Below are 11,838 nucleotides of genomic sequence, written 5' to 3' on the forward strand. Positions count from 1 at the left end.
CCCCTCCCCTCCCCTCCAAAAATGCGTGCGTGAAGACCTCAAACACGCTCGCCTTCCTGGACTAATATTTCCTCCCAATTGCTAGATACACAACTGGCCATATCTGGGCTTGCCCGCCGAGTGAAGGGGATGACTATATCTTCCACTGCCATCCTCCTGACCAGAAGATTCCCAAGCCTAAGCGACTGCAGGAGTGGTACAAAAAGATGTTGGATAAGTCCGTGTCGGAACGCATCGTCCACGACTATAAGGTCGGTTGAAAAGTGATGGGGCTGTTTCGTCATCATCATCATCGATCGTATTTATTGAGCGCTTACTGTGTGCAGAGCACTGTACTAAGCGCTTGGGAAGTCCAAGTTGGCAACATATAGAGACAGTCCCTACCCAACAGTGGGCTCACAGTCTAAAAGGGGGAGACAGAGAACAAAACCAAACATACTAACAAAATAAAATAAATAGAATTTCAGTCACTGTCCGTTGATTTCGGGAAGAATTGTGAACATGGGCATCCGTTGAATTACTCCTTTGGACTACCAAAGAGAGAGAATTCACCACTCCACAAACCATTACAGATACCATAGCTGAATCCAGAAGGAAACAGGAGGGTTTGTGTAGAGGTAGGCCAGTCCAATATATAAAATTGAGCCGCAGATGAAGTCTTAGGCGCCATTTGATCCTGGTTGTGGAAAGGCCGGGTAGAGGTGGGAAACAATTATTTTCCTTCGAGTGGAGTTGGGCTGTCAGTTTGAGCTGAGATGTTCAAATGGAAATAAGATTCCCCCCAGTAAGTCCATAAGGTACACAAATCCTTGTCACGTGGGCTTTTGGGGCAATTGGGTGGTCTTCATGGGTTCCTGGGAGATAAGGAAGGGCACGAAAAGTTTTATAGTCAACCGTTTCACTGGGAAATGTCACCTTGCCTCGTGTTGGGCTGCTTTAAAACTTGACGGTAAATTTAAATATTTTACACAATCTGAACTGTAAATCCATCTAAGTCCTGTATTTGGAGTTGTGTCAGCCTTTGTGCAGGTGTACTGGAAAGGATGATGGTTGTGACTAAGCTGTATTTGGGTTTTTTTTTTTCAATTCCCAGGATATCTTTAAACAAGCAACAGAAGACCGATTAACAAGTGCAAAGGAGCTGCCTTATTTTGAGGGGGACTTCTGGCCTAATGTGCTAGAGGAGAGCATCAAAGAACTGGAGCAAGAGGAAGAAGAGAGAAAGCGAGAAGAAAACACTAGCAATGAGAGCACAGATGTAAGGAAAAAAATTTCCCCTGGAACTTATCTTTTTGTCGCAGAATTCTTCTTGTGGTGAATGACTACTCTTTTCTGACTCCAGATAGAACCCACCAATAACCCTTCGCTAGTTCCAGTTGAAGACCCTCCTTAATTTTACGTGACTGGAAATCAGATATCTGTCTACGGTGAAACCTTGAGTGATTTTTATACCTGATTCCTATTAAGGTTGAATGTAGTCATTCTGATGCATTTCTGACTTCTTTCTGATCTGGCGTTAGTAGTGTGAAATAGAGTAAGCTACTTCCCAGGTTATTCATAAGCGTCACAAGTACCCAGAATATCCCCAGGTGCCCTTTTTGGGGTTTGACTTTTTAAACTGGGGGGTATTTATTAATATCATTGTTATAATTATTATTATATTAGTGAATTGGAAGGGGGAGATCATTCCTGAGTATTCCTCCTCTCCTATCAATTATGTCACTCCATAGGAGCAGAAGAGAAAAAGCGTGCGTTCTGCTCACTCCATTTCAAGGATTCCCCACTTTCCATCTGGTCACTCTGAGTTTTATATTTTCCAACCCCTCAATCTGCCTTTTTTTTTTTTTAACCCCCCTCCCCCTTATGTGGGATGGGGCAGCAGGGGTGGTGTTAATATTTCTAGGTGAAATCCTCTGGGTCCCCCAAAAATAGACTCTGTGCACTCCTTTATAATTCTCGTTATGATATCGCAGCCATGGGAGCTCTCATCTGTTAGCAACAGTGGAATTCAAAATTTGAAAAATTGGACTTCCCTTAGAACGTTTTAATATAAGATGTGAGAGTAGGCCGTAACTTCTGAAAGAGGAGATTATCACCCTGGGCTCAAAGGTATTGTGGCTTGCTCAATCGATGTTATTTACGGAGTGCTTACTGTGGACAGAGCACTATACAAAGTGCTTGGGAAGAGTCCAGTACAGTAGAGTTGGTAGATATATCCCCTGCCCCCAAAGAGCTTAACAGTCTACAAGGGGAGACCACTTTGCTTAGGAAAGATCTGAAGTGTGTAAGAAGTGAACGTTGCTGGCCATTCAGTTATCCCCCCTTCTCTTCCCTTGGTAAATGTATGATTATTCCTTATTAGGTTGACATCGGGAAGTTGAATTTGCAGGAACTCACACCGAGAAGGATTATTCTACAGGCTAAAATGCAGCTGAGAATTTAACTTGTATTGTTGAGCTGTTTTCCTTTGCTTGGTCTCATCCTATTTTTCTTGACTGTCGTCTCGTCCAGCCTTAATGGGACTGTTTATTTTTTTCTGTCCTGGGGTGGGTGTGGAGTGGTATGGGGAGAAATATTTAGGTGTAATGAGCCTGATTCTCCCAGTCCCCTGATAGACTAACTAACTACCGAGGAGTATCATTAGGAACTGGGAAATTGGACTGTTTACTGAATATGATGAAGATGGCATTTGTTAAGCGCTTTCTATGTTCTAAGCGCTTGGGGGGGATACAAGGTAACCAGGTTGTCCCACATGGGGCTCACAGACTTCATCCCCATTTTCCAGATAAGGGAACTGAGGCCCAGAGAAGTTAAGTGACTCGCCCAAAGTCACACAGCTGACAAGTGGCAGAGCTGGGATTAGAACCCATGACTTCTGACTCCCAAGCCCGGTCTCTTTCCACTGAGCCACGCTGCTTCTCAAAAATGTTGGTATTTAGCGCTTACTGTGTGCCAAGCACTGTTCTAAGCACGGGGAGGGGTGGATATACAAGGTAATCAAGGTTGTCCCACGTTGGGTTCCCAGTCCTAATCCCCATTTTACAAATGAGGGAACTGAGGCCCATGTATCTGTGTGTGTATAGTGGGTGACTCTAGATGGGGTGTAAACGATCCTTTTGAAGCTGATTTGCCAATTAGTCATCCCTGGATCAGCCGTGGCCCCGGAACACACCCCTACCTTGCCTGTTGTCCCCTTACTAAGAATGCAGTCTTTGCGGGGCACTTGAGATGCTGTATTTACAGCGGGGCTGCTGCTGAACGCTCTCTCTAAAACTGATGCCCCTGAGGAAGTGGCTGGCGGTTCCAGTTCTGCATCAGAGGTGGTCCATTAGGACTTCGAAGGCAGTAAAGTGATGCTTCAACTGAAAAGTTTGGAACCACTGTTTTAAAGCCTAAGAGGTCATTTAGATGTCGACCTCCATCTCTATCTTGACATGAGCGGGACTGCCACCAACACATCCCACTAAGGGAAAGGCATGGTTTTTATCAGTTGTGGTCTTCTTGAGCTTCATGAAGCTATGCAGTCCAGATTTGGCCTAGTGGATTCCTATTCCGAGAAGCTCACAAAGATCAATCAATCATCAATCAATCAATCGTATTTATTGAGTGCTTACTGTGTGCAGAGCACTGTACTAAGCGCTTGGGAAGTACAAGCTAGCAACAAAGATGAATATAAAATTTTTACCTTGGGAACGAATTATCCCGGCCAGACCCGGTGCCTGCACTGAGAAAGGAGTCTTGAAACTGATATATAAATATGGAAGTTTCTCTCTCCTGAAATGGTGTGTGGCATAGGCATAGACGATATTGAAAAACTAACCATCCCTCACCCCCTTTGAACACATCTGCAGGTGACCAAGGGAGACAGCAAAAATGCCAAAAAGAAAAATAATAAGAAGACGAGCAAAAATAAAAGCAGTCTGAGTCGTGGCAGTAAGAAGAAGCCAGGCATGCCCAACGTCTCCAATGATCTCTCCCAAAAGCTGTATGCCACCATGGAGAAGCACAAGGAGGTAAGCACCCACTTCAGAGAGGCTGGTTTCAGTTTTCCTTGAAAGCAGCAGGGACGTTGGAGGTTTATCTCTGTGGGGTTTTAACAGTGAATCTATAGGATGGTTTGGCCCTTGTGAAGAGAAAGGAGAGCTGGAGGAAAATTCCCCAGTGTCCCGCTTTTCTAATTGGAACCGTGCACACATATAAGTAACTGGATGACCTTCTGGGGGATTTGGAGGAGCAGGGGAAGAGTGCTAAAACTATCAACTAAGTGCAGAGATTTGAGTTTTGTCCAATCTCTCAACTTAACTGTATCAGAGGAAGGAATTCCTCTGTTTTGAATAAAGAAAATGTGGCCAGCCTGATTGTTATGTATTTCAGATTATATAATGTCTATTTTTTTGAAAATCTCCCTGCACCTGATGCTCCCAGATAAGCCCCACGGCACTCAGAAAACCACTCTGGAGATTTGAGCTCCACACAAGCAGGGTGCTGAACAAATAATGTCACTAAGATAGACAAAAGAGCCCTGGGAACCAGTCGTTTCACTTCTGGCAGGGTCTTCATTGCTGCCTCAGCACAAGCGGCACGGATCCAAGCTCTTCCTGGGGCTGCACCTAGCCATGGTTCCCCGAGGCGGCCCCTCTTCCCGGGTAGCCCCCGGCCCCAGGTCAGGGCTGCCGGGGCAAAAGTGGCTCTTGTCTCGGGGCTGCACAAAAAGATGTGCTTTAAGTTATACCAATTTCTTCTTCTTAGATGTTTTCTTGGAAATCATGGGTTTGGTCGTTTGAGTAGTGTTTATTGAGTGCACTCTGTGGGGTGCTTGGAGAGGTATGGCTCGCTGTGTCCAAGTGGGGAGACAGGCAGAATTCTTTGGAGTGCACGAGGTTGCCGGCACCTGTCCAAGGGAGATGATTTAAGGAATGGTAAGGAAGGGAGGTAAAGGAGGAGAGAGTAAAAAGACTCCTTTTAGTATCTCACTTTCTTTAGCTTCTGTTGACAGTTAAACTAGTTCCCATATTCTTTGGCTGTTTTGTACTTTGTAATAATAATAATGATAGCGTTTATTAAGCGCTTACTATGTGCAAAGCACTGTTCTAAGCGCTGGGGAGGTTACAAGGTGATCAGGTTGTCCCACGGGGGGGCTCACAGTCTTAGTCCCCATTTTCCAGATGAGGTAACTGAGGCCCAGAGAAGTGAAGTGACTTGCCCAAAGTCACACAGCCGGCAGTTGGCGGAGTCGGGATTCGAACCCTTGACCTCTGACTCCAAAGCCCAGGCTCTTGCCACTGAGCCACGCTGCTTCTCTTGTACAAGCGAACTAGATTTTGAATAAAGTAAGCCATGTTAACTCAGCATTTGTTAGCTTGTCGCTGTGCTAGCGGCACAATAAGGGGACTAGAGATAAAGACCATTCAAGCCCAAAGCCAACACATAGACGTACTCACGTGAAAGTGTAGTGGGAAGTGAAGTTTAGACAGTTGGATCAGGAAACTCCGAGTTGGTGCCGGATCAGTCAAAGTGAATTCCGGGGGCCCGGCTTGCGGCATCCCAAGCGTGACCGTAATCGATCAGCAGCGGCCGTCAGCGTCCTCCGTTGGGCTTCTGGCAACCCTGGGACCCCCGTCGCTGATTCATTCATTCATTCATTCAATCGTATTTATTGAGCTGATCCTCTCAGTGGGCGGGCATCAGACTCGGGCTCTGTCTTGCAGGTCTTCTTTGTGATCCGCCTCATCGCCGGCCCCGCCGCCAACTCTCTGCCACCCATCGTGGAGCCCGACCCGCTCATCCCCTGTGACCTGATGGACGGTCGCGACGCCTTCCTCACCCTCGCCAGGGACAAGCACCTGGAGTTCTCGTCCCTGCGCCGGGCTCAGTGGTCCACCATGTGCATGCTGGTCGAGCTGCATACGCAGAGCCAGGATCGCTTCGTCTACACCTGCAATGAATGCAAGCATCACGTGGAGACCAGATGGCACTGCACGGTCTGCGAGGTGAGCGGGCCGGCGGCACGGCTGGGGAAAAGAGGACTCCGGGAATATGCCCATCCTGGGGGGCGGCCCTGATTCCCAATGCTGGAAAGTCGGGGGAGAGAAAAACATAGCTTTCATTCTACGGGTGGCAGTGTGGCCTGCCTGAATCCAGCCACTCATAATGATGATGATAATCACTGTGGTATTTGTTAAGCGCTTAGTGTGTGCCAAGCACTGTATTAAACCCTGGGGTAGATAGATGATCCCCTCCGACCTGGGCTCACAGTCTAAATAGGAGGGAGAACAGGTAGTGAATCCCCATTTGTAGATGAGGGAACTGAAGCATAGGTAAGTGACTCGCTCAAGGTCACACAGCAGGTACGTGGCAGAGCTGGGGTAATAACAATAATGGTGGCATTTATTAAGCACTTACTATGTGCAAAGCACTGTTCAAAGTGCTGGGGAGTTTACCAGGTGATCAGGTTGTCCCACCTGGGGCTCACAGTCCCCATTTTACAGATGAGGGAATTGAGGTCCAGTGAAGTGCCGTGCCCAAAGTCACACAGCTGACATTTGGCAGAGCCGGGATTTGCACTGATGACCTCTTGACTCCAAAGCCCGGGCTCTTTCCACTGAGCGACACTGCTTCCCCGCGCTGGGATAAGAACCCGTATCCTCTGACTCCGAGATCAATGCTCTTTCCACTAGGTCACAATGCTGCTATTTATATTGGGCCAGCCACACCTCTGGTATCTATGGGGAAGACGTAGAAACCGCTGCGGCGGAGAGGGCTGGTCGGGGGGTACTATTCCCAAGGCTTGATAGGAAGAGATGAGTCTGAATCCTTTTGAGGCAGCCACTCTTAGTAGTAGTATTTATTTCACACGTACTGGGTGCAAAGCACTGTTCCAAGCACCGGGGGACAAAGTGTATGGATGCGAATTAGACACAATCCCTGGTCTTCGAGGGGCCCACAATCCAAGGAGTAAGGTGGGAGGATCCCAGGCACACTGCAACAGACACGTAAGGAAAGGTGATGACAAAATATGTAGTGGTGCTTACTGTGTGCTGAGTGTTGGGATGATATACAAGGCAATGGGTCCCTTGCCCACAAGGAGCTCACAGGAGAACAGGCATTTTATCCCCATTTCACAGATGCGCGGCTGTTTCAGCCCCGTTTCAATGCTTTAGTGCCTTCAGGAATTTAAAATTCCTGGATCGGGTGACCAGCCGTGTGACTGGAGCATCCAGAAAACGAGCTTGTGGAATTGTAAACTCAAGGAGCCAGAAGGGACCTTGAGAGGTTTTCTGGCCCAGTCCCCGCCTTCCAAGCTGGTGAATGACATAGCCAAGCGAGGGCGGGTATCGGCCTCGGTTTTCCCCGCTCGCTGTTGCCGTTGTTCCGTTGCTGGTTTTTAATCGTGCTGACGATCAGAAACTTCAGTAGCATCCCAGCTGAAGATTTTTTTATTCCCCTCCGTTTCAGACAACCCACACTGGTCCCTCATCCGTCGTGTCCCAAAAGAGAAAATAGCGATGTTACGAGCAGGATCGGTAGACTTTTTATCATCAATCGTATTTATTGAGCGCTTACTGTGTGCAGAGCACTGTACTAAGCGCTTGGGAAGTACAAATTGGCAATAGACTTTTTAGAGACATTTAACTAAAGGAATCCTTTCTCCAAAGGGACCCAAAGCATCGATCGCGGAGTCGGATGGAGGGGCTTCACGCGTAGAGTCAGCCGCAGCGCGGGTCGAGAAGGGGAGCTTGGTCCGACGGTCGAGTCGCGGGGTGTTCACTCTCTGTCTTGTCTCTAGGACTACGACCTGTGCATCACCTGCTATAACACTAAGAAACACGATCACAAGATGGAGAAACTGGGCCTCGGGCTGGACGACGAAAGCAACAACCAGCAGGCCGCCGCCACCCAGAGCCCCGGAGACTCGCGCCGCTTGAGCATCCAGCGTTGCATCCAGTCCCTGGTCCACGCCTGCCAGTGCCGCAACGCCAACTGCTCGCTGCCGTCCTGCCAGAAGATGAAGAAGGTGGTCCTGCACACCAAGTGCTGCAAGCGCAAGACCAACGGCGGCTGCCCCATCTGCAAGCAGCTCATCGCCCTCTGCTGCTACCACGCCAAGCACTGCCAGGAGAACAAGTGCCCGGTGCCCTTCTGCCTCAACATCAAGCACAAGCTCCGGCAGCAGCAGCTGCAGCACCGCCTGCAGCAGGCCCAGATGCTCCGGAGGCGGATGGCCAGCATGCAGCGGACCGGCGTGGTGGGCCAGCAGCAGGGCCTGCCGTCCCCGACGCCGGCCACCCCCACGACCCCCACGGGCCAGCAGCCTCCGACCCCGCAGACGCCGCAGCCCCAACCTCCCGCCCAGCCCGTCTCCCAGCCCCCGCCGGCTCCTCCCAACAGCATGCCGCCCTACAGCCTCCCCAGAACTCAGCCCCCCGGCGTCGTCTCCCAGGGCAAGGCGGGTGGCCAGGTGACCCCTCCCACCCCGCCGCAGGTGGCCCAGCCGCCGGTCCAGGGCCCCCCCCCGGCGGCGGTGGAGATGGCCATGCAGATCCAGCGGGCGGCCGAGACGCAGCGCCAGATGGCCCAGGTGCAGATTTTCCAGAGGCCGATCCAGCACCAGATGCCCCAGATGCCCCAGATGGGCCCCATGGGCATGAACCCGCCCCCGATGGCCCGCGGGCCCGGCGGCCACCTGGATCAAGGGCTGGGGCCGGCGGGCATGCAGCAGCACCCGCCCTGGGCCCAGGGCGGGCTGGCCCAGCCGCAGCCGCTGCAGCCGGGCATGCAGCGCTCGTCGATGATGTCGGTGCCCCAGCCGGGGCAGCCCATGAACGTGGCTCCCCAGCAGGGGATGGGCCAGGTGCCCGGCGTGGCCCAGCCCAAGCAAGGCTCCTTGCCCCAGGCGGCCTTGCAGAACCTCTTGCGGACTCTCAGGTCTCCCAGCTCGCCCATGCAGCAGCAACAGGTGCTCAACATCCTCCACTCCAACCCCCAGCTGCTGGCGGCCTTCATCAAGCAGCGAGCCGCCAAGTACGCCGGGGCCCAGACCCCCCAGGGCCTGCCCGGGCAGGCCGGCATGCCGCAGGGCCAGCCGGGCCTCCAGCCCCAACCCACCCTGCAGGGGCAGCCGGGGGTGGTGCACCCGAACCCCGCCATGCAGAGCCTGCCGCCCATGCAAGCCGGAGTCCAGAGGACCGGCCTGCCGCCGCAGCCGCCCCCGCAGCCGCCGCCGCCGCCGCCGCCGCAGGCCATGGCGGGGATGGCCCCCCAGGCCCAGCAGATGAACATGAATCACTCGGGAATGTCCCCTCAGTTCCGGGAACTCTTAATGAGACGGCAGCAGCAGATGCTGGAGCAGCAGCAGCGCCAGCAGCAGCAGCAGCAGCAGCAGCAGCAGCAGCAGGGAGCCGGCCCGGGGATGGGCCCCGCCATGGCCAACCACAGCCAGTTTCAGCAGCCCCCGAGCGTCGGCTACGCCCAGCAGCAGCAGCAGCAGCAGCAGCAGCAGCAGCAGCGGATGCAGCATCACATGCAGCAGATGCAACAGGGGACCATGGGACAGATGAGCCAGCTTCCCCAGGCCATGGGGGCGGAGCCGGGAGCCAGCCTGCAGCAGGCTTTCCAACAGCGGCTGCTGCAGCAGCAGATGGGGTCCCCGGCGCAGCCCAACCCCATGAGCCCCCAGCAGCACATGCTCCCCGGCCAGGCCCAGTCCCCTCACCTGCAGGGCCAGCAGATCCCCTCGTCCCTCAGCAACCAAGTGCGCTCTCCTCAGCCGGTCCCCTCCCCGCGCCCCCAGTCCCAGCCGCCCCACTCCAGCCCGTCCCCGCGGATGCAGCCCCAGCCCTCTCCGCACCACGTGTCCCCGCAGACCAGCTCCCCGCACCCCGGGCTGGTGGCCGCCCAGGCCAACCCCATGGAGCAGGGGCACTTTGGCGGGCCGGACCAGAGTTCGATGCTCTCGCAGCTCGCTGGCAATCCGGGACTGGCCGGCCTCCATGGTACAAGCGCCACGGAACTGGGGCTCGGCACCGACAACTCAGACTTGAACCCAAACCTTTCACAGAGTACACTAGACATACACTAGAGATACCTTGTAGCATTTTGGGAGCAAAAAAAAAAAAGGAAAAAAAGGAAAAAAAAAAAGAACTTATTTTCTCTTAACAAGACTTTTTGTACTGAAGACAAAAAATTTTTTTGAATCTTTCTTAGCCTAAAAGACAGTTTTCCCCAGAACACATCCGAACTGTGCAGTAGTAACGTTGTGGTCGAAACAGGAAGCGGACAGAAAAGGAACCTGAGGGATGATAGAGTACAAAGAATATATTTTTGTTATGACTGGAAGTGTCCAGTCTTCCTTTCTTTTCTCTTTTTTTTTTCTTTTTTTGTTTTTTTGGGTCCCCCCCCGCCCCCCCTCGCGTGCGTGTGTGTGCCCTAGAGGTGTGGGCCACGGTATTTTCTGATCTCGGATGCTCCCTCTCTGCATCTCCAATAGGTTTTATTATTTTTTTTAAATTAATGAAAATATGTAATATTGATAGTTATTATTTACCGAGGCAGATGGTTGACATTTTTCCCTATTTTTTTCCTCACGTCATGGCGCAAAAAAAATAGCATTCACGGACGAACATTTCCTAGAAAGAGGACAAAGGGGTTAATGTTGCTTTAAAAATACATTCTATATATATATATATAAATATATATTAAAGTACCAATTTTTCCTCTTCGGGTGCAAAGATGTCAATTCTTTTAAAAGTGTAAAAAAATGAAATAACCCGGTCCCCCTCCTCAGATCCACTTTTGTCCTCCAGAAATTTTCTACGCGAAGAGTCGGAACGTAAAACTTCAAGTATTAAAATAATTTGTACATGTAGAGAAAAAAAAATGACTTTTTCAAATATACAGGGGCAGCTGCCAAATGGATGTAGTATATATATTGTGGTTTCTGTTTCTCGAAAGAATTTTTTTCGTTATTTTTACATCTAACAAAGGAAAAAATAAAAAAAGAGGGTAAGAAACGAGTCCAATGGGATGATTTTAACACACAAAAGGTCCCTGGGGTTTCTTCTTTACGCTTGCTTTCTTTACCCCATCCCTCCCTCTTCCACTTTCTGTAAAACTTGAAGATAGAAAGCAAAAAAACAAAAAAAAAGAAAAAAAAACCCTCAAATGTTGTAAATCATGCAATTAAAGTTGATTACTTATAAATATGAACTTTCGATCACTGTATAGACTGTTAAAATTGATTTCTTATTACCCATTGTTAAATAAACTGTGTGAGACAGACAGCCTGGTTTTTAATGACTCCCTGTCTCTTGCCACCCCCGGAGGCTCCGTGTCTTGAAGGAAACCGGTTGGAATTTGGGCCGTGTGCTGTTAGAGGATTGCCCCGTCGGCAATCCCGGCCGAGGCGTGAGATGGTATCGTAACCGGCGTCGTCGTTGAAAAACGTAGGCCGCAGCCCCGCGAAGCGGGGCCGGTGAATGAATTTCGCCTAGCCAGAAGAAGGTTCGGTTGGACGAGAACGGGGAGGTCGCGGCCCTGGAGAATCCCGCGTGGAGGAAATCCGTGTTGTGCTTCCACCGTGTCCGAGGCCGCACATCCGTGCACAACCATTCCCACCTCCCGCCGCATCACCGGACTCAAATTCTGCTGTTGCGTTCTTTCAGACGAGTACTCGAAGGCGTGATACGGCAGAACCGCGAGCCTCCGTGTCTTCGGCCCCACGGAATCTGTCTTCTGCCCTACGGAATCTAGCTACCGCTAAGAGCGTCGGCCGCCGGTTCATCGCGGAAAGAAGTGTTGAGGTCATCTAGGCTGGCTTTTCTGCTGGGCTTCTGGTTGTCC

The 11,838-nt window shown here is 51.1% G+C and overlaps 1 protein-coding gene across 2 annotated transcripts in view; it reads left to right on the plus strand.

The window, feature by feature from the left end:
- EP300 (E1A binding protein p300) overlaps window positions 1-11,279 on the plus strand; it is an 82,945-nt gene extending 71,666 nt beyond the window's left edge. For both annotated transcript variants that reach the window (XM_038756935.1, XM_038756936.1), the window contains exons 27-31: window positions 86-251; window positions 1,094-1,258; window positions 3,852-4,013; window positions 5,709-5,990; window positions 7,787-11,279. In XM_038756935.1, the coding sequence (XP_038612863.1) occupies window positions 86-251; window positions 1,094-1,258; window positions 3,852-4,013; window positions 5,709-5,990; window positions 7,787-10,078 (3,067 nt within the window). In that variant the 3' untranslated portion in view covers window positions 10,079-11,279. The remainder of the gene's footprint in view (window positions 1-85; window positions 252-1,093; window positions 1,259-3,851; window positions 4,014-5,708; window positions 5,991-7,786) is intronic.
- The last annotated feature ends 559 nt before the right edge of the window (window positions 11,280-11,838 follow it).

Source organism: Tachyglossus aculeatus, chromosome 14 (genome assembly GCF_015852505.1).
Source record: "Tachyglossus aculeatus isolate mTacAcu1 chromosome 14, mTacAcu1.pri, whole genome shotgun sequence".
Lineage (NCBI taxonomy): Eukaryota > Metazoa > Chordata > Mammalia > Monotremata > Tachyglossidae > Tachyglossus > Tachyglossus aculeatus.